General features: G+C 33.3%; 2 protein-coding genes across 4 annotated transcripts; both read right to left on the reverse strand.

The window, feature by feature from the left end:
• Positions 1-242: 242 nt before the first annotated feature.
• Positions 243-2,800, reverse strand: LOC111621067 (GTP-binding protein Rit2-like). The gene is made up of 5 exons (XM_023363123.1): positions 2,606-2,800; positions 1,818-1,874; positions 1,597-1,670; positions 1,265-1,456; positions 243-1,179 (listed from the first exon to the last, which is right to left on the reverse strand). Exons 1-5 carry the CDS (start codon positions 2,745-2,747, stop codon positions 949-951), a joined length of 696 nt encoding a protein of 231 aa, XP_023218891.1. The 5' UTR covers positions 2,748-2,800; the 3' UTR covers positions 243-948.
• A 4,643-nt stretch (positions 2,801-7,443) lies between these two features.
• LOC111621068 (GTP-binding protein Rit2-like) lies at positions 7,444-12,752 on the reverse strand. 3 transcript variants are annotated; one of them, XM_023363125.1, is made up of 6 exons: positions 12,612-12,752; positions 9,808-9,952; positions 9,019-9,075; positions 8,798-8,871; positions 8,466-8,657; positions 7,444-8,380 (listed from the first exon to the last, which is right to left on the reverse strand). In XM_023363125.1, exons 2-6 carry the CDS (start codon positions 9,947-9,949, stop codon positions 8,150-8,152), a joined length of 696 nt encoding a protein of 231 aa, XP_023218893.1. In that variant the 5' UTR covers positions 9,950-9,952; positions 12,612-12,752; the 3' UTR covers positions 7,444-8,149. The 3 variants fall into 3 exon arrangements, with proteins under 3 accessions (XP_023218893.1, XP_023218892.1, XP_023218894.1); XM_023363124.1 differs by having other exon boundaries at positions 9,808-9,949; positions 12,612-12,690; XM_023363126.1 differs by lacking the exon at positions 9,019-9,075 and having other exon boundaries at positions 9,808-9,949; positions 12,612-12,690.
• Positions 12,753-26,400: the final 13,648 nt, after the last annotated feature.

Raw genomic sequence — 26,400 nt, forward strand, 5'->3', positions numbered from 1 at the left:
TGACCAATTAGTGCTTACTGAACCGTAGCACTATGCAAATGTCATGTGGTTCCCGGCCGACCAATTAGCCATCACCAGCCGTAACGTTATGCAAATCTGTGATTCCCAAGCCATAGTCTTATGCAAATCATGCCGTGTGGCGTAATTGTCTGCTGACCAATCAGTGGCTGTACTTTCAAAAAGCCAACGGCCACTTTCAACCATCTGTCGATGACCATTACGACTAAAAAAAACTTCGCTAGGTCTTACTTTCAGGGGGAGGTCTTATATTTCGCAATTCAGCAAAATCTCTGCTAGGTCTTATTTTCGGGGAAACACGGTAGTACCTTTAATAGGTATGTTTTAAATTGTAGATTGTAATTGTTATCAGTTTCTCTACAAATTTGTTTCAAGAAATTTATTTTGTAATGAAATCTTTACACTTTTTGTATTATTTTAATTGTAAACATAATATATTTTGTTGTAGATACCTACATATTTTTTTACCTATGGCTAATGAGGGTCTTGTGTACCAAAATGCATACCAGTAATAAAGTTGCATTCTGATGGTAGAAGTGCAACTTTAATGTTACCAGTAGAGGTGGATAAGTCTCTGTTATCTCTGTTATTGTATTTGAGATATTATTTTGAACAATTTTTCGAGACAAGAAGCTTTTTTATGATAAATAAGTTCTATTGTTATTCTTGCATCATTTCATAATTTGTACAATATTCTTCACAAGATAAAATTTCAAAATGCTTGAACACAGCTTTGCTACAAGCATTAGGATATCAAAGGCTTTAATCACTGTAATAATCTTTGATCCATGTGACCTAGCAGTATGTGGCCCTTAATTTCAAACTTTTTAAAGTATCGAAATGAGGAAATGAGACGTTGAATCAATGCTAATATGTTAAACATCAATTGAAGATGGAGATGATAAGTCTGTACATAAATAATAAAATCAATTATTTGTCCAAACGTCTGAAAATAAATCTAAGTATGGAGCGCAGCCATCTCCATCTACTTCCTCTGCGCTTGAGTTTTTCTGCAGCCAAAACTCGTTCTTTTTCCTTCTTCCGAATTTCTCTTACCAAAGCATGAAAAACATCATCCACAAAATGCCGAAGAGCAGCAGATGTCTCATAAAAGGGACAGTTCAACTGTCTTGAAAGTGCTTGACCTTCTTCTGTTGAAACCTAAATATTTATCAGTTAAACTATTTTTAAATACCACCACATAAAATTTTTAAATTATCTATTAAGACATTTTATTTTTGTTTACTTTTCTCATTGGTTCCAAATCATACTTGTTTCCAACTAAAACAATGGGTATACTGTCAGAATGCCTGACTCTTTCTATCTGCTTTTTATATTCGGCTGCCTCTTCGAAACTCCTACGGTCAGTGATCGAATAGCAGATAATGAAACCTTCTCCTCCACGCATATATTGATCTCTCATAGCAGTAAATTCAACCTGACATCAGAATATTTCATTAGAAACCAAAGTGTTTTATTATATAACAGGAAAGAAAAATTCTTTAAAAAATAAATTTATATGCCATTATTTTTCTAGTGGGATTAAAAGTTATAACAAAGAATAAATAATATTTATACCTGACCAGCCGTATCTAATATATCCAAGAGAGCTGCCTCTCCATCAATAACTGCCTGATGCTGATAGGCATCCTCTACATTCAATACAAATATTTTGTCCTTTATTATATTTTAAATAAAAATTCACTGCATCTTATCATATCTTGAACATATAAGATACTATTATTGAAAATAAAATTAATTTTTATAAAATATACATTAATAAAATATAATTCACTTGCCTATAGTTGGATCATGATATTCCAAGAAACTATGAGTAACAAATTGCAAGGTAAGAGCTGTAATGCAATAATAAAACAATTGCATACTTACAAAGAAATATTTTTATAAAGTCTCAATTTTAAAGAATTTGTTATTTTAGGTTAAAATGAAATTTATACTATTTTAAATATGCTAAAATAAATTTATTTAATATTTAGCTTTTATATTTTTTCTTTGTGTGTGAATAGTTCAGTAAAAATGTTTTTCAAAAATTTTAAATTAAGAATTTCAATAATTTGTCACACATTAATTGAATTCAAAAAAGATGTTTTCGAAAAGACTAATAAATCTCATTAAAAATAACATTAGAAATAAAAGTAATCTTTTTTTCACTAAATGACTTTTTTTAATCATTTCTTAAATTTTGATAAATCAAAGACTAAGAATAAATAATTTACATACTAAAAAATATATTTAGAGTAAAGTTTATTTGCTAGTAATCAAATAGTTTCAAACTTCAAATGCAATACAAACAGTTCAAGGTTCAAAATAAAAGTTTAATTTATCTCAGACTGATGCTTAGTCATATTTCAAATTTATTTTTGCATAATACAGACTACTATTAATTATACAACTTTAAATCTGTAACTAGAGATATTTATAGCATTCAAATACAAAGAAATTTTAAATTTAACATTAAATTTTCAGTTAATTTCTTAGTATTTGATGAAAAAAAGAAATTTAAGAACTTAAATTTTTGAAACTATTAAAACCATATTGTAAAAAAGAATTAAAATTTTCTTCTCACCACTCTTTCCAACTCCACCATCTCCTAATACCACTATTTTATATATTCTGAGCCCACCTCGAGTGGTTTGGTTCTGTATCTGGTGCTCAGAAGTCGACTGCCCAATCATGGTAGTGTTATTTCTATCCCCTCCGGCTAGCATCTACTAAAATTTATTTTAAGTGTCAATAGAATATATCATTTTTAAAAAAATCAATAATCTGTTATCACCTTTTGAATAATTTAGAATTAAATCTATGTTAAAAAAAATTTTCAAGCAATTTTTTATCAGTTATCAAAAATTTAATTGTTTTTGGATTCACAGGTCTTGCATTTTATAATTCACTCTTCATGCTTCCCATATCCACTGTTATATTAAATTACAGTTCTCTTTTCATCTCACTTTGTTCAATCTTTTGATTTGCCTAATAAATCAAAAACTAATTTAACAAAAATAGTGTCTTTATCAACACTATAACAATTATAAAATTATCAATGAACTAGATAGGGTTCCAAGATGGTTCAAAGAACATTTATAAAATTGATTTCTCCTCTTATTTCTACAATAATAATTAAAATAAAAATTATTTAAATCTATAAATTTTGTTTAACTCTTTTAATGACTAATTTTTTTAAATAAATAATAATAGTAATAAAAAAATTTTAAATTAATTAATTAAAAATAACTGTCAAATTACTATCATAAATACTTTAAATATTCATCCCTATAAATATCAATCATTTATTTAATATATTGAATTTTTAATTTGTTTTTCTTCCATATAATTAGAAAATAAAGAATAAAATAACAAAGCTTAACTATCTACATTTGTATTGAATATAAATTAGCAGCAGCACACTGTTAACAATGAAAGCATACATGCACAAAATTCTAGAAAAACTGTCAAAAGAACAGCATACATAAAATAATCAGTATGAAGGAAACATGCACAAATGTTACTTGTTCTTGGAAAATGTACATCTTGTCTAACAGACTATTTCAATAAAAAAAACCACCACCAAAAAATTTTTAATTATCTAGATATATTTAATTTCTTTCATCTATAGAAAGCATTATATATTAGAAATTTATATATATAACTAACTTATTGTTTTGAGATTTATTTTTTGTAACAATCAAATTACAATGACTTATCAAATTGTAAATTCTATAGACATATTCTATCTAAACATTCGATGATGCAAATATTAAAATGATTCTCTCTTACGTGAATTCAAAACTTTTGAATGTATCAAATCTTTTTTCTTTATTAGACAATTAATATTCTTTTTTACTCAAACTTACCAAAATTTTTCTTAATTTACAATTCAATTAACTCTAAAGAATTATTTTGCCAAGTTATTTTCTCATTTAATATTAGTTAAATAGTTTTCCAAGAAACCAAGTGGTGTAGGGAGTTTGCAGCTAGTCGTACTGAAATTCACAACAACGAAATAAACGGGAGACCGTCAATTTCCGACAAGACAGTCACAAAGGTCAAGCAAACCATGTGTGAAGATTGGCGGATTACTATGGACGACCTCTGCATTTTGGTTCCCGGGGTTTCCTGAAGCACCATTCATAGGATTTTAACAGAAAAATTGCAATATCGGAAGGTAGGTCCCACGACTTGGTGGCGAGCCAGTACAACATGGCATACAAAAACTGCCACATGTCTACAAAAATGCATTGAGCGGAATGACGATTATGCAGAAAAATAGATAAATGTTCAAGCTCTAAAATGATGTAAACATTATTAAAAATAAATGTTTCTTCGTATTTCTAAAAAATAGGAGACCTTTAGGGATTACCCATGTAAAAATACTAAACTAAATGTGTGCCTATAAACATAAAAAATTCTAAGTATTAAATTTAATGCAATATAATATTTTTAATAATTGAATTTAAGATTTTTATTTGTAAATAACCAAAGATAACATATACCAAAATTGTTTATTCAATACACTTTAATAAAAGTACGGATAAATAGTTAAAATATATTATTGGCAATAAATAAAACAGATAAAATGATAGCAAAGCACAACCGGTAACTTTAAAAGAATAAATGGAAAACTAGCATTTATAGTATTTTTGGTCAGATAAATCCTTCGTCCAGCCATCAAAAACACGCATATTGTTTTTAACGACAATTTTCAAAACATCACTCCATCTTTAAACACCAAATGCAGAAAAAATAAANGATTTTTCAGAATTAATTAATAGCATTGTCATCGTAGAGATCCCTAAGCCTATTAACCTGAATCTATTTAGGATACCATTTGGATGACCATTGTTCTGACATCCTCCCACTTCTTGAAAAGATCTTTAATAGCAGATGTCGGCATTGGTCCTCTTTCATCTTCCTCTTTTTCAGAAGAAAGCACATCTCACTGAGCTTCTTGGAATTTTTGTCATCAGATCAGTTTCAGGTTTTATTATGAGCTCTTCAATGTTCTTTATTTTTCAGATGTGATTTTCATTACTTCTTTACCTGCTTGTGTCTTGTTGATTATATCTTTCTTAACTAAGATTGTGCCTACTGTAGACCTGTTCAAGCCATACTGCTTAGCAACATCAGACATCTTCTGCCCACTCTCTACCTTGGCAATTAAACTCGCACCTTTCAAAAATAAAAACTTACACAAAATGAGTGCCCACCCAACAGTCCCATGAAGACTATAAAAAAATTTTTATCAGAAAGGTAAACAAAAGGCTGGAATTACAAGGGAGAGTTTCAAAGTTCAGAGGAATACTATCCGATCTGTATCAGGTTGAACGTTGATGTTGACATCTCCTGAGCTCTGGAAGGTTTTGAATTATCACGTGGAGACAAGGGAAGACCACTCAGTATTGACTGTTTTACATTGCTTCTTCCTGTATTTGTTATGTGAGGTGTTTGTTGTCTGAACATTAAAAATCTTTTGCAAAAGTGTTTGTTATCCAATTTTTTCGCAGTCTGAACTGTTCGTTAACTGATTACCCACTGTACATATAATACTAGTTTACAAACTGACCTGTTCAAGATTTATTTCCACCCACACTGCAGACTACTATAAGGATTACATTATGAACAGGCCTAAATTAATATAATTTAAATCCTATTACATTTTAATTACATAATAACAGTTTAAAAGAAAACATTTGACAATAGTGGTTGTGATTACAATTCAACTTACAGTGTAGTATGATTATTGTTACCTCTCCCCCAATTGGGTAAAAATGACAACCAAAATTTACATCTTACTCTTCCTTCATTATTATTTATTTTATATTTTTCATCAACATCTAGTATTCTTAAATGTTCGTAATATTGTCTGTCTATTAATTAATTTTCATTTTTTTTTAAATTTAATTGATATTTTATTTATTTTGCAACCATACTCATTGCAGTGCACAGCCACTGCCAAGTTTACATAACCATATTTAATTGATTATGTGTTCTGATAATCTAGTAGCCAAAGTTCTTCTGATTTCTCTATATAAGTATAACAAGGGTCACAATTACAATTAAAAGTATAGACTACTTCAGTTTTTTGTAAAGTATCAATTGTATCTGCAGATTGTTTAATTTTAGTTAACATGAAGCCTATTGCCATTTTTAAGCCTGGTTTTACTATAATAATATAAAGTTTCATCAATTTTTTAATTTCATCAAAAATACCTTGTACACACTTGCATATTTCATATTATATTATATTATATTAAATTTAACAGAAAAAGTTTTTAACCAGTTATCTAATACTCATTTTGGGTAATTATCAAATAGATAGAAATAGAAAATGTACTAAAAATGTGTTTTCTGGTCATCTAATCTGGTTGTTCTATTTATAATTTTACTTACATATATATTAAATGTGTTTCTTTTTATATACAATGGTAGGCCTGTAGTATAATTTATTACTTTAAATATATTGCTTTCTTTAATATCCCTATTAAAGAAAGCAATATATATATATATTCTATGGTCAGTTCTAGTTAGTTATTACATCCAAATACAGTTATTTATTATTCTTTTCTTCTTCTATTTCAAATACAATATTGTTATCTACATTGTTAATACAGTAGATCATTGATTATCCGAAACAATTTGGGACTGAGGTTGTTCGGATAACCAATTATGTACGAAAAATATATTAACCTATCCCATGTTGAAATTTGTTCAAATCCTTGCATGTCCTTAAGTACCCACTCATGGTCACACCAGTGCTGCCAGCTAAAACACACACACACCAACAAAAATAATATTGGAGTAGCCCAAGACATAGCCAAATATTGCAGTGCCATAGCACTAGTAGAAATTTAAATTTGCTAACTGGAACACTTTCGGTTAACTGATGTTTCGGTTGATTGATATTCAGATAATCGATGCTCTACTGTAATACCTTACAGTACAATATACCGTGTTTCCCCGAAAATAAGACAGTGTCTTATATTAATTTTTGCTCTAAAAAACGCACTAGGTCTTATTTTCAAGGAATGTCTTATTTTTCCAGGAAGAAGAATTCACATTTATTATTGAACAAAAAAATTCCCAAGTCGAACTTAGACGAGAGTGACGTATATCCAGTGTGTCGAACTGTCGCCTTTTTATAGTGTCAACATCGGACTGGATGACCAATTAGTGCTTACTGAACCGTAGCACTATGCAAATGTCATGTGGCGTGATTCCCGGCCGACCAATTAGCCATCACCAGCCGTAACGTTATGCAAATCTGTGATTCCCAAGCCATAGTCTTATGCAAATCATGCCGTGTGGCGTAATTGTCTGCTGACCAATCAGTGGCTGTACTTTCAAAAAGCCAACGGCCACTTTCAACCATCTGTCGATGACCATTACGACTAAAAAAAACTTCGCTAGGTCTTACTTTCAGGGGGAGGTCTTATATTTCGCAATTCAGCAAAATCTCTGCTAGGTCTTATTTTCGGGGAAACACGGTAGTACCTTTAATAGGTATGTTTTAAATTGTAGATTGTAATTGTTATCAGTTTCTCTACAAATTTGTTTCAAGAAATTTATTTTGTAATGAAATCTTTACACTTTTTGTATTATTTTAATTGTAAACATAATATATTTTGTTGTAGATACCTACATATTTTTTTACCTATGGCTAATGAGGGTCTTGTGTACCAAAATGCATACCAGTAATAAAGTTGCATTCTGATGGTAGAAGTGCAACTTTAATGTTACCAGTAGAGGTGGATAAGTCTCTGTTATCTCTGTTATTGTATTTGAGATATTATTTTGAACAATTTTTCGAGACAAGAAGCTTTTTTATGATAAATAAGTTCTATTGTTATTCTTGCATCATTTCATAATTTGTACAATATTCTTCACAAGATAAAATTTCAAAATGCTTGAACACAGCTTTGCTACAAGCATTAGGATATCAAAGGCTTTAATCACTGTAATAATCTTTGATCCATGTGACCTAGCAGTATGTGGCCCTTAATTTCAAACTTTTTAAAGTATCGAAATGAGGAAATGAGACGTTGAATCAATGCTAATATGTTAAACATCAATTGAAGATGGAGATGATAAGTCTGTACATAAATAATAAAATCAATTATTTGTCCAAACGTCTGAAAATAAATCTAAGTATGGAGCGCAGCCATCTCCATCTACTTCCTCTGCGCTTGAGTTTTTCTGCAGCCAAAACTCGTTCTTTTTCCTTCTTCCGAATTTCTCTTACCAAAGCATGAAAAACATCATCCACAAAATGCCGAAGAGCAGCAGATGTCTCATAAAAGGGACAGTTCAACTGTCTTGAAAGTGCTTGACCTTCTTCTGTTGAAACCTAAATATTTATCAGTTAAACTATTTTTAAATACCACCACATAAAATTTTTAAATTATCTATTAAGACATTTTATTTTTGTTTACTTTTCTCATTGGTTCCAAATCATACTTGTTTCCAACTAAAACAATGGGTATACTGTCAGAATGCCTGACTCTTTCTATCTGCTTTTTATATTCGGCTGCCTCTTCGAAACTCCTACGGTCAGTGATCGAATAGCAGATAATGAAACCTTCTCCTCCACGCATATATTGATCTCTCATAGCAGTAAATTCAACCTGACATCAGAATATTTCATTAGAAACCAAAGTGTTTTATTATATAACAGGAAAGAAAAATTCTTTAAAAAATAAATTTATATGCCATTATTTTTCTAGTGGGATTAAAAGTTATAACAAAGAATAAATAATATTTATACCTGACCAGCCGTATCTAATATATCCAAGAGAGCTGCCTCTCCATCAATAACTGCCTGATGCTGATAGGCATCCTCTACATTCAATACAAATATTTTGTCCTTTATTATATTTTAAATAAAAATTCACTGCATCTTATCATATCTTGAACATATAAGATACTATTATTGAAGATAAAATTAATTTTTATAAAATATACATTAATAAAATATAATTCACTTGCCTATAGTTGGATCATGATATTCCAAGAAACTATGAGTAACAAATTGCAAAGTAAGAGCTGTAATGCAATAATAAAACAATTGCATACTTACAAAGAAATATTTTTATAAAGTCTCAATTTTAAAGAATTTGTTATTTTAGGTTAAAATGAAATTTATACTATTTTAAATATGCTAAAATAAATTTATTTAATATTTAGCTTTTATATTTTTTCTTTGTGTGTGAATAGTTCAGTAAAAATGTTTTTCAAAAATTTTAAATTAAGAATTTCAATAATTTGTCACACATTAATTGAATTCAAAAAAGATGTTTTCGAAAAGACTAATAAATCTCATTAAAAATAACATTAGAAATAAAAGTAATCTTTTTTTCACTAAATGACTTTTTTTAATCATTTCTTAAATTTTGATAAATCAAAGACTAAGAATAAATAATTTACATACTAAAAAATATATTTAGAGTAAAGTTTATTTGCTAGTAATCAAAATAGTTTCAAACTTCAAATGCAATACAAACAGTTCAAGGTTCAAAATAAAAGTTTAATTTATCTCAGACTGATGCTTAGTCATATTTCAAATTTATTTTTGCATAATACAGACTACTATTAATTATACAACTTTAAATCTGTAACTAGAGATATTTATAGCATTCAAATACAAAGAAATTTTAAATTTAACATTAAATTTTCAGTTAATTTCTTAGTATTTGATGAAAAAAAGAAATTTAAGAACTTAAATTTTTGAAACTATTAAAACCATATTGTAAAAAAGAATTAAAATTTTCTTCTCACCACTCTTTCCAACTCCACCATCTCCTAATACCACTATTTTATATATTCTGAGTCCACCTCGAGTGGTTTGGTTCTGTATCTGGTGCTCAGAAGTCGACTGCCCAATCATGGTAGTGTTATTTCTATCCCCTCCGGCTAGCATCTACTAAAATTTATTTTAAGTGTCAATAGAATATATCATTTTTAAAAAAATCAATAATCTGTTATCACCTTTTGAATAATTTAGAATTAAATCTATGTTAAAAAAAATTTTCAAGCAATTTTTTATCAGTTATCAAAAATTTAATTGTTTTTGGATTCACAGGTCTTGCATTTTATAATTCACTCTTCATGCTTCCCATATCCACTGTTATATTAAATTACAGTTCTCTTTTCATCTCACTTTGTTCAATCTTTTGATTTGCCTAATAAATCAAAAACTAATTTAACAAAAATAGTGTCTTTATCAACACTATAACAATTATAAAATTATCAATGAACTAGATAGGGTTCCAAGATGGTTCAAAGAACATTTATAAAATTGATTTCTCCTCTTATTTCTACAATAATAATTAAAATAAAAATTATTTAAATCTATAAATTTTGTTTAACTCTTTTAATGACTAATTTTTTTAAATAAATAATAATAGTAATAAAAAAATTTTAAATTAATTAATTAAAAATAACTGTCAAATTACTATCATAAATACTTTAAATATTCATCCCTATAAATATCAATCATTTATTTAATATATTGAATTTTTAATTTGTTTTTCTTCCATATAATTAGAAAATAAAGAATAAAATAACAAAGCTTAACTATCTACATTTGTATTGAATATAAATTAGCAGCAGCACACTGTTAACAATGAAAGCATACATGCACAAAATTCTAGAAAAACTGTCAAAAGAACAGCATACATAAAATAATCAGTATGAAGGAAACATGCACAAATGTTACTTGTTCTTGGAAAATGTACATCTTGTCTAACAGACTATTTCAATAAAAAAAACCACCACCAAAAAATTTTTAATTATCTAGATATATTTAATTTCTTTCATCTATAGAAAGCATTATATAATAGAAATTTATATATATAACTAACTTATTGTTTTGAGATTTATTTTTTGTAACAATCAAATTACAATGACTTATCAAATTGTAAATTCTATACACATATTCTATCTAAACATTCGATGATGCAAATATTAAAATGATTCTCTCTTACGTGAATTCAAAACTTTTGAATGTATCAAATCTTTTTTCTTTATTAGACAATTAATATTCTTTTTTACTCAAACTTACCAAAATTTTTCTTAATTTACAATTCAATTAACTCTAAAGAATTATTTTGCCAAGTTATTTTCTCATTTAATATTAGTTAAATAGTTTTCCAAGAAACCAAGTGGTGTAGGGAGTTTGCAGCTAGTCGTACTGAAATTCACAACAACGAAATAAACGGGAGACCGTCAATTTCCGACAAGACAGTCACAAAGGTCAAGCAAACCATGTGTGAAGATTGGCGGATCACTATGGACGACCTCTGCATTTTGGTTCCCGGGGTTTCCTGAAGCACCATTCATAGGATTTTAACAGAAAAATTGCAATATCGGAAGGTAGGTCCCACGACTTGGTGGCGAGCCAGTACAACATGGCATACAAAAACTGCCACATGTCTACAAAAATGCATTGAGCGGAATGACGATTATGCAGAAAAATAGATAAATGTTCAAGCTCTAAAATGATGTAAACATTATTAAAAATAAATGTTTCTTCGTATTTCTAAAAAATAGGAGACCTTTAGGGATTACCCATGTAAAAATACTAAACTAAATGTGTGCCTATAAACATAAAAAATTCTAAGTATTAAATTTAATGCAATATGATATTTTTAATAATTGAATTTAAGATTTTTATTTGTAAATAACCAAAGATAACATATACCAAAATTGTTTATTCAATACACTTTAATAAAAGTACGGATAAATAGTTAAAATATATTATTGGCAATAAATAAAACAGATAAAATGATAGCAAAGCACAACCGGTAACTTTAAAAGAATAAATGGAAAACTAGCATTTATAGTATTTTTGGTCAGATAAATCCTTCGTCCAGCCATCAAAAACACGCATATTGTTTTTAACGACAATTTTCAAAACATCACTCCATCTTTAAACACCAAATGCAGAAAAAATAAAAATTCAAGTACAGAATATTAATTATGTAATATCTAAATACTGGTTAAATACGAATTACCAAAGTAAACAGTAAACTTTATTTTTTTCTTCTTAATATTTTGTAAATAAAATTATATAAATATGTTTTTAATTGTGATATATTAAATATGTGTAGAATTTGTAATGATTAGAAAAATTGTAGTTAATAAAAAATGTATCAAAACTTCCCACAGATAAGAGGATGATTCATTGGATATAATATTTATAATTCGCATAAGTAGGAAGGAAAAAAGCAGAAACTCCCTCGAATGACGTCAACCAGATAATGGTATTAATTTAAATAAGCTTATAATACGTTTTGGATTCGAAGATCTTTACGATATTTAATTAAAAATTGCATAAATTTCCTCTCATCGATATTATCGAAGCCAAAACGATATAAAATGAAAATTGCCCATAAACGGCATCTCGTCATCTAATCTGATCCAGCTGACTACTGTTAAAAGTAGGGCGGATCACTGCCAATATATATATATAATGGACGTAAACCATGGTTACGACACGCCACCTCTAACCGTAATTAATTTCCATAAGTTAAACATTTAATAAAACGCTTTGCGCGTACGGCAAAAACAAAAAAATTTACCTGTGTTTGTTATGATTTCATCTTTCTTCTTTCTTTTTCACTTACACCCTCTAACGGACGATTAGCTAACTAATTTTGTTGTTATTTTATCGGTTTGGTTTGTTTAAAACTTAATAGCGTAATTATCTTACTTAAAGCCCGTTTAGTTTTTATTAATACGTTAAATGTGAAGTAATTAAATAAAAATTTATAAAATCTTTACCGTATTCGTATATAAATCTTTAATAAAAATCGAAAATCCAAAAATAACGGTGTAGTTAGAGAAACGAATGTGGATGTATTTATTTTATATTTTATTTTATTTTTAAAATAAGTAATGCGTAGTTCGATGACGAATTTCTTATTACGACTTCCGCACGTGTTATTATTTCACGTGACCGGAAGTGGTCGTCTTTCGTTCGCGGTTAGATGCTTGAAATCGAGCATGGGGAAGTGGAAATTGGTGGGCATTGGAGGGTTCGTACAATTTTTTTTTTTTTTTTAATTATTTGAAAAGTTTTTCTGCTAAATTGGATTTTTCTTACTTCCAATGTGAGATGCCATTTATATGATCGATATTTTATGTTTTAATTGGCATGTGATCGTGTTCGGGCAGCATTTGTTCAAAAAAGTCTGATGATTCTTAATATTTATTCGTAAAATATGAATTAGACAAATATTTTTGTAAATTGATTTTAAAAGATGATTGATAATTAAGAATTGGTGAATTAACTTCATGCTGATTTTAATTAAACATTAATTAGAATGAAATAAAACAAAAGTAATAACGTTAAACATTTTTCAGGGCAACTTGTGGAGGAAAAACTACTTTAGCTGAAATGTTAAAAAAAACAATAAAGAATTGCATCGTGATAAGACAGGATGAATATTTCTATGTGAGTATTATATATGAACTTTTGGGGTTCGGTCACTAATTGATAATGATTTGGTGATGATGGAAAAATGTCCAGTCAGATTTTCTATATAATTTTTATTTAAATATATGTACAGTGATTTTTTATGGTTTGGTATTGATCGAAGGTCCGGTCTGTTTTGTTTGCTTTGGTTGCTCGTTGAGACGTCCGTTTTCGGTAGCTGTTGGTCCAAAAGTGTGTCTGGTTCAAAGTTCTCTCTTTTCTGTTTTTTCTTGCGCCCTCTCTCACCCTGAATCGGCACATTGCTGATGGGTGCCACAGTGCTCCCCCAGTGACAAAGATATAGGAATCAGAGGCACCGGAGGTTGAAGCAAATGTGATGTCCTGACCAGGTCGTGATGGTTGATGCTTGTGTCGGGGTGTAGGACTTGTATTGTCAACCAATGGCTTGGATGTATCGTTTCTAGTTATATCAATGAATGCTGATCCATGAGAGCATCTTTGTTTTTTATTAATACAGTGAAATGTTTATTGGATTGTGTTAGGACTTGGCCATCTTAGGGAGTTTGTAGGGGTTTTTTGACCAAGTCATTTCTAACAAATACGTGGGAGCATTCATTATTGATGGGTGTAAAAAGGTGGTAATTTGTCATACACAGACTTTTGGACTGGCAAAAAATTGTTCGTGATATTGTGGAGATGCTGAAGGAAGATGGGTGGCTCAACAGAGTTGTTATTTATAGACTGTATGAAGTCGGCTGGTAAACGTAGCTATGTTCCATATACCATTTTCGAGCAAGTGCCTCTGACGTTGAGTTTAAATGTGGAACGGAGTCAAGAAGGACTGCAGGGAGGCTTTCTGTCCAACAGTTGGGTTCACTGCATCATAGGGCTTGTTTAAGTGTGCGATGGAATCACTCTACCAGTCTGTTTGATGATGGGTGATAGGGGGTTGTGCAGATTTGTTTAATTCCAAGAAGGGCAGTGAGTGACATGAAGAGCTGGGACTGAAATTGTCACCCATGGTCGATTGTTATGATGGAAGAAATAAATAAGACCTACTTGAACCTTTAACCGATGTGTATAGAAATTAATCTTTCCAATACGAACGTTTTCTTAACCCCTTCTGGGCTCTTCTTCAGGATTGGAAAGATTAATTTCTATACACATCGGTTAAAGGTTCAAGTAGGTCTTATTTATTTTTACACAACCAGGTGTGCAGTTGCTGTTTTATAATTATTGATGGAAGAAATTCCAAATCAAGCTACCCATGTTGATACAAACGTTTTTACTACTGTTTCTGCTGTTATATCCAGGATTGGTGTGGCCTCCGGCCAATGTGTGAATTAGTCAACACATGTAAGGAGGTACACGAATCCTTATGATGGAGGAAGTGGTCCCACAATGTCCTTGTGTACCTGATCGAATCATTGCTTGGGTAGGTCGAATTGTTGTAATGGGCTTTGAGTTGAGTGAACCAGAGATTGGGGTTATTCTTCCAAAATGCAGGCAGCTTGATTGCTACTCAGGAAATTTTACCTGAAGAAGACCGAAAAATACGGTCAAAAATGTTTGTATTTCAATTAAATATTTTACTGGTCACTTAAAGGTTGTTGTAAATCTATTGATTATATGTAATCTTATTGCGCACCTGAGATATATAAAAAAGAACAAATAAAGGTGCTCTTTTAATGTAGCCTTTCTTCTGTTCTACAGAAATTTTAACTGTTTGTTTATACAAAAAAATATACAAATGACAAAATATATATTTGATTTAAAACAATGACATCACTAGTGTTGGTATCAGTATACAGAATCATTATGTAAGATCTTAAATCTTACTGAATCTTAATGAATCTTACTGAATTGTGTCTGAGGAAGGAAATAGATACAAGTTTTTAAAAAACACATTACATGTTTATTTGCTATATATATTCATATGTACAGAACCGGGCCAAAAGAAGGCAGGTGCCCACGGTTTCTCAGATTATATTGGGCAACCAAACCCTTGGAAGCTTGAGCTTGATGTGCCTTTTACAAGTTATGATGAGACATGACATGACAACTCCTTCCCTCCTAGAAAGATACATAATCTTTCCAATATTTTGGGGGTTGTCTTATCCATATCTGATGTTCCTCTCTGGGATTGCTGGTAGATGCATCTAAACTTTTTTCTGCCACATCTGGAGCTGGCTCTTCCATGTCAGACTTGTTGTTGAGAGAAGACTCTTCATTTGTCGGTTCAGCTATAGTCTCCTTATCTAGTAAACGCCATTGAATTTGGTCTGTATGACGCTTAACCTATTCTATGTTGAATATTTTCTCCGTCACGTGTCGCTTTACGTTGAATTTTTTTCAATGTTAAGCCTAACGCAATCACATGTTTTAGAAAAATAATAATTGTGGCTATTGTATTATTCCAAATTACTTTATATTTCTTACACACAAAATAGACATATTAGGGAATTTTAAAAACAAAAAATTTTATTTTAAAAGTTAATTTTAGTGTGATATATCTCAAAACAAGGTACAACACATAGTAGAACATTACATTGTACACATTGATAACGTGATTCTGCACGTTTTTTGTTAACCAAACATACTTTACATACTCTGGATGAATGCTTTTTTTTTCCTGTAGGTGGTATAAAACTAGGAAAATGCCGTTCAGATTTTCATGTGATGGTCAACCGCGGCAGGCTAGATGTCTGCTTGTGTGATACTTCTCTATCATTTCTCTGATAACAGACATATGAAAATCTAGAAATGATATTTGTTTTTTCGTATGTTTTTGATATAAAATACAAGCATTATATAATATAATATCCATCATATGAAAAAACACTTTTTTGTATCATTTTACCGTTTTTCTCATGCATGGATAATTGTGTATTACTCCATCACAGAGATCAATACCACCCATATTGCATTATAATCCAAAATACAATTTGGCTTCATTATTACTTCCCCAGATCTGTCACGTTTACCCAAATCAGAGAATTTGTTGTCACTCATCATACTTAGAATTGCCATATCCCTTTTGTCTTTCCAGCAGAACACAGACAATTTATCTTTTTGACAGGTGATAAATTCCCCTTCTTTCAATTTATGATCAGGAAAATTACGTGGCATTCCTATCTGATTTTTATTTACTGTTCCACATACATAGGTTTGTTTGTCTAGAAGCATTTTCACTAAGGTCGGTGAGGTGAAAAACCTATCTAAAAAAACCTTGTGGTATTTATCAAACAATGGTTCTAATAAGGTTAGCACAACCTTCTCTCCTTGCTACCTTCAAAATTTCCATATTCAGTAGTAGCTCTGGTATAAACTACAAAGTCCCAAACATATTCTGTTTGTGACTCACAAATTTCGAAGCTTTTCACTCCAAAACGAGCATGTTTGTTCGGTATGTATTGCCTAAATCCCAATCTCCCTTTCAATAGCATAAGACTTTCGTCTACACAGATATTTTCCTCTGGAGGTATGCATTTTTGAACTTGTGGCATAAATGATCAATAACACTGCATAATTTATGTAGTTGATCATCACCACCTGAAGCTTGATTATTGTTCGTAAAATGCAGACAGGACAATAAAAGTTGAAAGCGGTTGCTCAACATTGCACTTGAAAAAAAGGGTGTCAAAAAAAAGATCTTCAATTGTAAAATACATGCTTAGGTGCAGTTTTTTAATTATACTTGTGACCATTATAAATCCTAGAAATTCTCTAATTTCTGGATTTGTCATTGGTTTCCAGTTTTTTATCTGACTATTCTCTCATAAATCATCACAGTTTAGCAAACTATCACCATACCTGTTTGTTTCTGAAACAATCTTGTCGACAAGTTCGTCATCAAAGAATATATTGAAACAGTCGAACAGTGTAGCATCGCTCCGTAGATTACATCGTATTCCTGATGTTCTCATAAAACTGTTCACTTGAGGACGTCTGAAATTTGTACGAATCCATCCGTTGTCACTACTAAATCATGGACGTTTAGCAGTATTACTTCGAGTACTGCCGCATGATCTGCCTCTATATCCACTCGTAGATGGCAATTCAGGATCAAAATCACCACTGTCGTCACTTACATTTTGATCTGGTATGTAATCATCATTGCTGTCTGAAAATTCAGTTTCATCAGAACCTAAATTGAATAAATATTCGATAACTTCTGACTTATTTAGAGCACTGTGTCTACTACTTGCTGCCATGTAAAAAAACAGAAACGAAATGGTCTAATTTTCTTTGTGATTTCTAACAAAGAACTATTCCTAGAATTTCGATAACCTGCTGAGCAAAAACTAGATAACATAACAGTTCTGATATGAGTCACTTATTTCAAAACAACATACAAGTAGTGACATCTGATGTTTAAAAAATGTTCTGATGTAAACACAAAAATATTTGGGATCGCTCACGCAGGTCAATGAGGTCAACACGAATATTTTCAAGAACAACATAGGACAGGTTAATTATCTGGCCATTCTCTGTGCGGGCTGAATAAGTGACATTCCCTCAAATCAGTGATGTCCACTGGGATCCACTTCTTGGCAGAATTGAAGTTTCAAACATAAACTGGATTACCAACTTGGAAAGCTTGGTTTGGAGATTTAATATCTAGTTTCTCATTGTTGCCTTCTTCTGAAACTGAGGAATAGAAATTGTCTACGCAGGTTCACAACTTCCACCCTATCAGCAGTTCAGCAGGACCCACTCCTGTTGCCAACAATGGGTCACTTGCTGCATTATTAGCATTCTCACTAACTTTAATCCAATGTCAGCTCATTTACTTTTCTTCAGAGTCTGTTTTGAAAATTACACCATCCTCTCTGCTTGTCCATTAGATGATAGATGGAAGGTTGCTGTAGTGATAGGTTGAATACCTTTGTTTGCAAAATTTGCAAATTTGCATTTGCAAAACTCACATGACTAAGGAATTTGCAAAACTCACATGACTAAGGAATTTGCAAAACTCACATGACATAAAGGCAGTGCTGTTGTCTGATACAATCACTGTTGGAATTTTGTGCATAGTAAACAGTTTCTGCAGCACCTTAATTACTCCACTTGCAGATGTTGACAGTATCATTTCTATCTCCAACCACTTAGATTTGGCATCTACCATGATGAAAAATATTTTGCCTTAGAAAGGTACAGCAAAGTCTGTATGGAGCCTATACTATTGGGGCCTTGTCCAGTTCCCAAGTGGATGTTGTTTTGAGAGGATTATGTTGGACTGCTTGACAGTTCGCACGTGACCTAGCCAATTTCTTGATGTTGCTATCCAGGCCTGGCTAGTACCTTCATCTTAACAATCCCTAGATGTGCAACATGCAACATATTGAGACATATTTTTTGTTGATGGGAAGGAATTACAATTTGACTTCTCCATAGCAAACATCCTTTATGAGTTGATAATTCTATGCTTCTGTGTTGAAATGGCTGATGTTTTCTGCTTTGGCCAGCCATTCACAATCCAAGTCTACCCTAGATAAGATTAGGTCTCTATCAATTGCTAGAGCTATTTTTATAGCTGACAGAAATGGACACTCCATGACATCTATAAGGAAAATGTCTCTCTTGTTCCACTGCTGCTCTGGGACTTCAGTCACTGGAAGACGACTCAACATATCTGCATTTTGTATGGATTTTCCATGTTTGTAGACAAGTTTACACTCATATGCTGACAGGACATTATTCCATCAGAGCATCCAGGGTGAAACAATGCTTGGAATCAGTCTGGATGATGATAGTAAGGTAAGAAGGGATTTGTGATCAGTTTCTATCTCCACTTGCCATCTGTAGATGTAGTCATGAAATTTCTTAACTCCCACTATGATTGCCAAAGGCTTTTCTGTCTATCAGTGCATAGTTGTGCTCCATTGCTGATAGTGTGCATGAATAGTATGCAATGGGTGCCTCACTTCTGTTAAGGACAGCATTGATACTGTAAGGTGATGCATCACACTAATGACTTTTGTAAGTCAACGTGTGTTAGTACGGTGTCTGATGTCAACAATGATTTGTTGGACTTAAACACCTTCTCATGTTTGGGCTCCCACATCCACGGTATTCACATCCAGAAGATGCTGCAAAGGTTTCACAACTATGGCTTTGTTTTTTAGAAAAACATGATAAAAATTTATCAATCCCAGAAAGTCTTGGAGTTCCTTTTTGCTAGATTCTTGGTCATTCCCCTCCAAGGGATGAATTCTGTTTCCATCTATTTTAAATTCCAAGAATGTTACCACTGTGACACATTTCTGTGTTTTAATGCACAAGTCCAATGACTGGAATCTCTTAAGAACCTGTTTAACCCATTTTATCAAATCTTCAGATTTAGCCTCAATGAGAATGTCATTGAAGTATGGGATTATGCCTTCTATTTCCCCTATGAGTTGTTCAATAAATGTCTGGAAAATTTCTGGTGCTGAGTTGATACCGAATTGTAACCTATTGACCTTAAATGCCTCTTTACATGTGATAATTGTTTGAGCCCTGACTGTATCATCATCTACCATGAGCTGTTGATATGCCTCAGCTAGATCAAGCTAGGTGAAAACTCGCATTTGTCCCAGATCTGCCAACAAGTGATTGATTGCTGGGATGGGTTAGGCAGTGGACCTCAGTGCTTTATTAAGTATACAGATAATTATATAATATGTCTGTAATTATATAATACCCACAGATGTGTACCAATCCATCTGGTTTCAAAATCAGCACAATGGGTGTAGTCTATGCAGGATCCATTATTGCCTCTAAAATTCCCTGCTTGATCCATTTTTCAAGTTCATTGTCAACCTTTTGATGAATCCCCAGTATGGAAGGCACCTTGCCTTTAATATGATGGGTGTTACATTTGGGTCTAATTTAATTGAAATTGGTTGGCCTTTATATGTTCCTAACCCCTCTCTAAATATATTCAGAAACTCTTCCATCAACTCATGGATTCGATCTTGGAAAATAAGGTATAAGCCTGAGATATGTATCTCAGGCATATTCCTAACTCTTTGAACCAGTTTCTTCCTAGCAAACTTATGTTGTTTCTCTTTGCCACAATTAGTGGAAGTTCTTTGGTGCAGTTGTTATATATGACCTTCACCTGACATTGGCTAGCAATTTGAATTCGTTTCTTTGAATACCCACACAAAATGGTGCAGAAAAGGTATAACTTCAGGGAACTGCTACCAAAAATCTTGTTAAATATGTCTTGACACGATAGTATACAAAGGCCTTGAATCTACTTTGAACAGACTACTCTTTCCATTAATTTTGAGTAACACAGTGATTTGCCTCTGTCAACAAAGGATTAGTTGCTTGATTTATGTGGATTACTGATTTGGTTATTTTTTTCACTTCAGACGAAATGGAAAAAGAAAATTTCTTTGAACAGCATGTTTTCTGAATGTGACCTGGATTTCACAAAGGAAGCATTTGTTCTTTCAGTATGGGCATTCTTTGCAATTATGCTTCCCTCTGCAGCCTTTACAAACATTTACTGATTCTGGGTAGCTTGGTTATCCTTTGCCCTCAAAGTGATCCTATTATTTTCTTGACGTTTTTGTGAGTGTCTATTGCCTGATTTCCCTTTGTTTTTGATTAGACCTTTTTCTGCTTCAACACCCAAGTGTAGTGTCTAGGGAGTATCGAGATTACTCCAGTCAAAATGTTGGGTAAAATTGTTACCTGAGGACTTTATGTAAGACAAACGACTTGGGTTGAAAGTAAGAAAAATTTTAATAATTGGCAATATAACTACACTTTAGCTTATCGCTACTAGGTACAAAATAAAAACCATGATCACATCAATTAGTAATTATTCCTTTCACGGATATGATTATAAAGGAAAAAAAAGAGGGGGTTCTTTTTATAATCACTTCACAGAAGCAGCTCCCTCGTTGAAACTACTGTATGTGTCTGAACAAAAACTTCACCTTGCATCCCAGAGTCCTCTCACAAATAGGTTTGGCCACGTGGTTTTGACGATGCAGATTGATTCCTTTCATGGCGAATTTCTGTCCTTTGTCCCGATCGAATCGTACTCCTTCTTGCACACTCCAGCGTACCTCCGCCCGTCTAGCCCAAGTCCCGGTCAGCAAAAGGAGGTGCCTTCCACACGTGGGATGGCAATTTATATGTCCTGCCATTGTACCACGTCACCCACCACACGTGAACACTGCACAGCCAATTGAGCAAGGCGGCTGTGCCACAAAAGAAAATGAGGTTCAGAAGAACGGAAAACAAAGTTCACAATTACAATACCAGGTACAGAATAACAGATCTAATACAAGAAGGGTATACATACACTCACCGAACACAAGAATTATAGTGGCGCAGCACTACATACCTCTCCCCTTAAGATTATTACCGAAATGCAATTTCCTAAAATCAATTCTTCTTCCTCTCAAATTGTACGGTCGTTCCTTGATAATATCTTCATTAGGTGGATTATGAGGTATATCATTATTTTTGCTAACATGTTCCCCAATACCTTGTTTCCTCAATATACGCAAATCAGGGCATTCTTCATCATCCTCCAGTTCAGCATCTCTCATCTTCCTTACACGAGGCTTCCTCCTACCTTTGGGCCTTATCCATCCATAACATAGTTTGAGCCAATCCACATGCACGGTCTCGACGTCTTTCTTACTACACCCTTCGACTCGATAAGTCATGGGGTTCACAATCTTAGTAATGCGAAAGGGACCTAAGTAGTTAGGAGCGAACTTACCTCTCTTCATTCCCTTCCTTCTCACCTAAACCTGCCCTTCACTGAATTTTAACAGTCTTCTTCCTTTATTACAATAGTCACGATTTTTCTTGTGACGGTACTCTGCTTGCATACCAGCTGATTCATGAAGCGTGCGTAACTTTGTGATATTGTAAGATTACGTTCATCAGTGGTCATAACATTTGCTGCAACACCAAGGTCGGGTGTGCATGGATCCATACCAAATAACAGGAAGGCAAGTGAGTCATTAACAGAGGAGTGGTGTGCATTGTTGTATGCGAAGCGCGCAGATGGAACGAGGTCATCCCATTCGACATTTTCCTCATTTGACGCCTTAGCAATGATGTCAATGAGGGGCTTGTTGGCACGTTCACACATGCCATTAGCACATGGATGGTAAGCAGTTGTTATATTCTGTCTGATACCTAGCCACTTACAACAATCGCTGAATAAGGATGGTAGAAAATTCGTCCCATGGTCTGATATTATTACCTCAGGGACATCATACCTGCATATTACTTCATCAAAGATAACGTTGCTAATAGTCCACATGGTCTGGTCCTTAAGTGGATATGCCTCGCAAAATCACGTGTATACGTTGATTACAACTAAAATAAAGCGATTTTCCCACCTTGTAACCTTTATGGGACCTATTATATTAATTGCTATTTTCTGGAAGGGAATATCTGCCCTTTCATTTTCTTGTATTGGAGCCTTGCCTCTATGTACATTGTATCTTTGACATTTATGGCACCGTTTCTCCACCTCCTCGTCAATTTCCGTAAATTTTTTATGAAATAATTTCTTTCCACATTCCTCATCATTTTCAATACACCCCAGTGGCCATACAATTGATTTTTATGAATGGCTGTTACCAGTTTCATAGCAAGCTCGTCTCCTATACATATCTTGTCTGTGCGCTGGTTTCGCCCCTTCTGAAATATCCTTTTATATAAACAATCATTAAATACCCAGTACTCGTTAAAACTTTTGTTTGTGTCGTTACTCCTCATTATATCTCTCTTTATTGGGCCAAAAACGCTATCACTATCTTGTGATAGCGTTTAATCTTTACTTGTCTCGGCATTGGGAGTAAATAGTCCGACTTGATTTCTGTGAGAATAAAGGCAGGTTTTATCCAATCAATGCAAATTACAGTTTTTTTTCCCTTTATGCTTAAAGTGAATGTCTTGCTACCACAACCCCTCAATGTGGGTTCCTGTCTGTGGTCCAGAAATGGTTTAATAACTCTTCTTTACCATCCCTGGGATCTGAACGCCCGCCCACGTGTTTGCCATGTATGGTGTTCCATATGCCAGAAAGTGGGATCCTGGTAGTTGAGGGGCAACATAATGTCCCAACACACTGCTTTGGCCCCTGCTTCAGATAAATGGGAGGCTCAAATCAGGCTCAAACTGAGTCAATCGGCTGGTCGCTGAGTCATTCTTGACCTCGGGCTGGAATCAACTGATCGATGCAGACTGGGCGGACACCAGACAAGATGTGCTCTTCTTGACAGTATTGTGAGGGTATAAATCCTGGAAAACCCTGGTGTGACGGTCTATGGAAGTTTCCCATGTGACAGCATCCTCTTGTTGGGCCCCATGGTGGGTGGGGTCACTGGGAGCTGAATAATTATTTCTAAATATGAATCCAAAAAATTCAAAACGTCCTTGCGCACCAACAACAACAACCAATGAAAAAATATCCAGTAATCCAGTGTACTTAGTAGTGCACTCAACTGGAGTTCTTGTCTAAAGCTTCTCCTTTCTTGATTCAAAAATTGTTTGAAATGATCATTGGACACTTGAAAAAATACAGAAATTAAGATCAAGAGATTTACTGGTGGAAACAACTTCCCCACAACAATCGGCAAAACAAAGACACTGGGAGAAATAGAAGTCACTGTCACCCCACACGGGAGCTTAAACTCATCACGTGGGGTAATATCTGAGATTGATCACGAACTGAAGACGAATCAGATATTCAGATCAGCCTTTTGGATCAAGGGGTCACTGCTGTCCGACGCATTTCCATTCGTTGAGATGGCAAGTTCATTTCTACCAAACATCCTATTTTGACATTTAATAAACCGACTTTGCCATCTGTTATTACAGCAGGTTATCTGCACTGCCCAGTTCATTCGTATGTTCCAAATCTGCTGCATTGCTTCAAATGCCAGCGATTTGGACATTCACAAACATCCTGCCGAGGGAAAAGTGTATGTGCACAGTGTGGAACTGAAGGTCTCGAGAATACTGAATGTAAAAGTACCCCATGCTGTGTGAACTGAAAAGACATTCATCCTGCTGACTCCCAAAAATGCCCTGCTGCATGGCAGAGAGAGAAAGAGATCCAGTGAGTGAAAACCATTAACAACATACCATACCCAGAGGCTAGCTGCATGGTCATTCAAAGTGCAGCAGTGAAACAAAAAACATTTTCTTCTGTGTTGAAATTCACAAAGACGTGGGGTTCAAACAGATATTTCTGTCTTCCCAAGCAAATCTCTTACTCACCATGCGAAATGTTTTATACTTCCATCTAAGCAAACACCAGAAAAGGAGAGTACAAAAGCAAAAACACCCCTATCTAAAACGGGTAATAACAAGAAATCTGGGTTCTAAAAAGGCTAGTAAGAACCCACGAAACAAACAGAGAGTGAAAGCAGCTTTCTCTAAATCTAAAAAATCAGAGGCTCAGTCTATGAGTGAGTTCTCTGATATCTCTGATGAAGAGAATAATATGGAGGTGACCCAACTAACATCGCCTCTGAAAGGAATGCCATCAGTTAAATTTAAGAAGGACACTTTTGCAAAGAATGTTGCCTCAAACACATAATGGATTATAAAACAATCCAATGGAACTGTCATGGTTTCTGCAACAACTCTGACATTAAACACTTGATATCATCTACCCTATCTCTCTGCATGGCACTCCAGGAAACCCACCTAAAACCTGGAGAAAGAATTTCTTTGAAAGGATTTGATCTCTATCGCAAGGATGATGATAGCCACACTCGTGTCAGTGGAGGTGTGGCTATATGGCTATACTGGTTCAAACCGCATCCTGTCCTTACTGGTACAAATAACCATTGATTTGCAAGCTGTGGCAATCTGAATTTCGATTGGAGTAACTGTCACAGTTTGTTCTATATACTTGCCACCAGATGTCAGAGTCAATGAGGATGAATTGGATAACTTGGTTGAACAGTTCAGTTCAGTTTTTTATTTGTAACATACCATAGGTACTGTACATAGCTGGTGTCGTAAAACATAACCCGGTAAATTCACATACATATATAAAAAAGAGCAGTATAAATGGGTTACAGTGATGGTAATACAAAATATAATAAAATAAGTACAGTGACAACATTAATCAAACAAAAGAAGGCAAGTGACAGTGCGTATATACAAACATTGCAAACCCGTACAATCAGTAGGATAAACGAAACAGTGGGCATGCAAGCCCTGTGCAGCAGGATGCAGAGAGAAAAATGCATGTACAAAGGCAAACGCGAAACAGGTATAAGGCTGCCCAGTTGAGAGAGAGGGTGTCAGTGTACAATAGCAATGACAGATCTTCAAGAAAAAGCTGGAACAGTAGTTCTTTTAAAATACATAGAAATCAGTTGCATGAGGGCAGCGTATGTATCCTTATGTTTGAGAAAACAATTGAGGCTATGAGGAAGCCAGCTGTAATCATGGGACTCAGTGAGAATCCTAAGATGTAGACGTTCCAAGTCCAACATGGGACAGTGAAGGATGTAGTGTTCACTACTGTCGGAATATACCTGAGGCCTGAGTGCACATCTGAGGAACTACTGCAGATGTTGCACTCAGGCCTGTTGGTGTTCTTAAACCTAGTAAGGTAGGCAAAGAACCTACCATGGTTGGTGAACATTTGTGTAGTAGTGTGGCAAGGATTATATCACTTGCAGGTGAGAAAGTCCTTGATGTCGGGTATGAAATCATGAGTGATAGAGACAGAACTTGGTTGAACAGCTGTCGACCCCACTTTTTTCTACTCAGTGATTTCAATGGTCACAATCCGATGTGGGGCAGTCCAGATATCAACTACTATCAGCAACTATATTTATTTAATACTGGAGAAGTTGTAAGGAACCAAGTCTGAGCTTTTTTTTATTTTACTTTTATTTTGCTTATTATTCTATTTTTGTTTGGGGCTTATGTTTAGT

This window comes from Centruroides sculpturatus, unplaced genomic scaffold, assembly GCF_000671375.1.
Source record: "Centruroides sculpturatus isolate CEXI.00-Female unplaced genomic scaffold, Cexi_2.0 scaffold228, whole genome shotgun sequence".
Lineage (NCBI taxonomy): Eukaryota > Metazoa > Arthropoda > Arachnida > Scorpiones > Buthidae > Centruroides > Centruroides sculpturatus.

What these genes read in the sequence shown, in the direction of transcription:
- LOC111621067 (XM_023363123.1), bottom strand. Translation starts at nt 2,747, where the DNA reads ATGCTAGCCGGAGGGGATAGAAATAACACTACCATGATTGGGCAGTCG. An exon ending in TATTAGATACGGCTGGTCAG is followed by an intron (nt 1,457 to 1,596) that starts GTATAAATATTA and finishes TTCTGATGTCAG; the next exon opens with GTTGAATTTACTGCTATGAG. An exon ending in ATTTGGAACCAATGAGAAAA is followed by an intron (nt 1,180 to 1,264) that starts GTAAACAAAAAT and finishes ATAAATATTTAG; the next exon opens with GTTTCAACAGAAGAAGGTCA.
- LOC111621068 (XM_023363125.1), bottom strand. Translation starts at nt 9,949, where the DNA reads ATGCTAGCCGGAGGGGATAGAAATAACACTACCATGATTGGGCAGTCG. An exon ending in TGGTGGAGTTGGAAAGAGTG is followed by an intron (nt 9,076 to 9,807) that starts GTGAGAAGAAAA and finishes ATTGCATTACAG; the next exon opens with CTCTTACTTTGCAATTTGTT. An exon ending in ATATCATGATCCAACTATAG is followed by an intron (nt 8,872 to 9,018) that starts GCAAGTGAATTA and finishes TATTGAATGTAG; the next exon opens with AGGATGCCTATCAGCATCAG.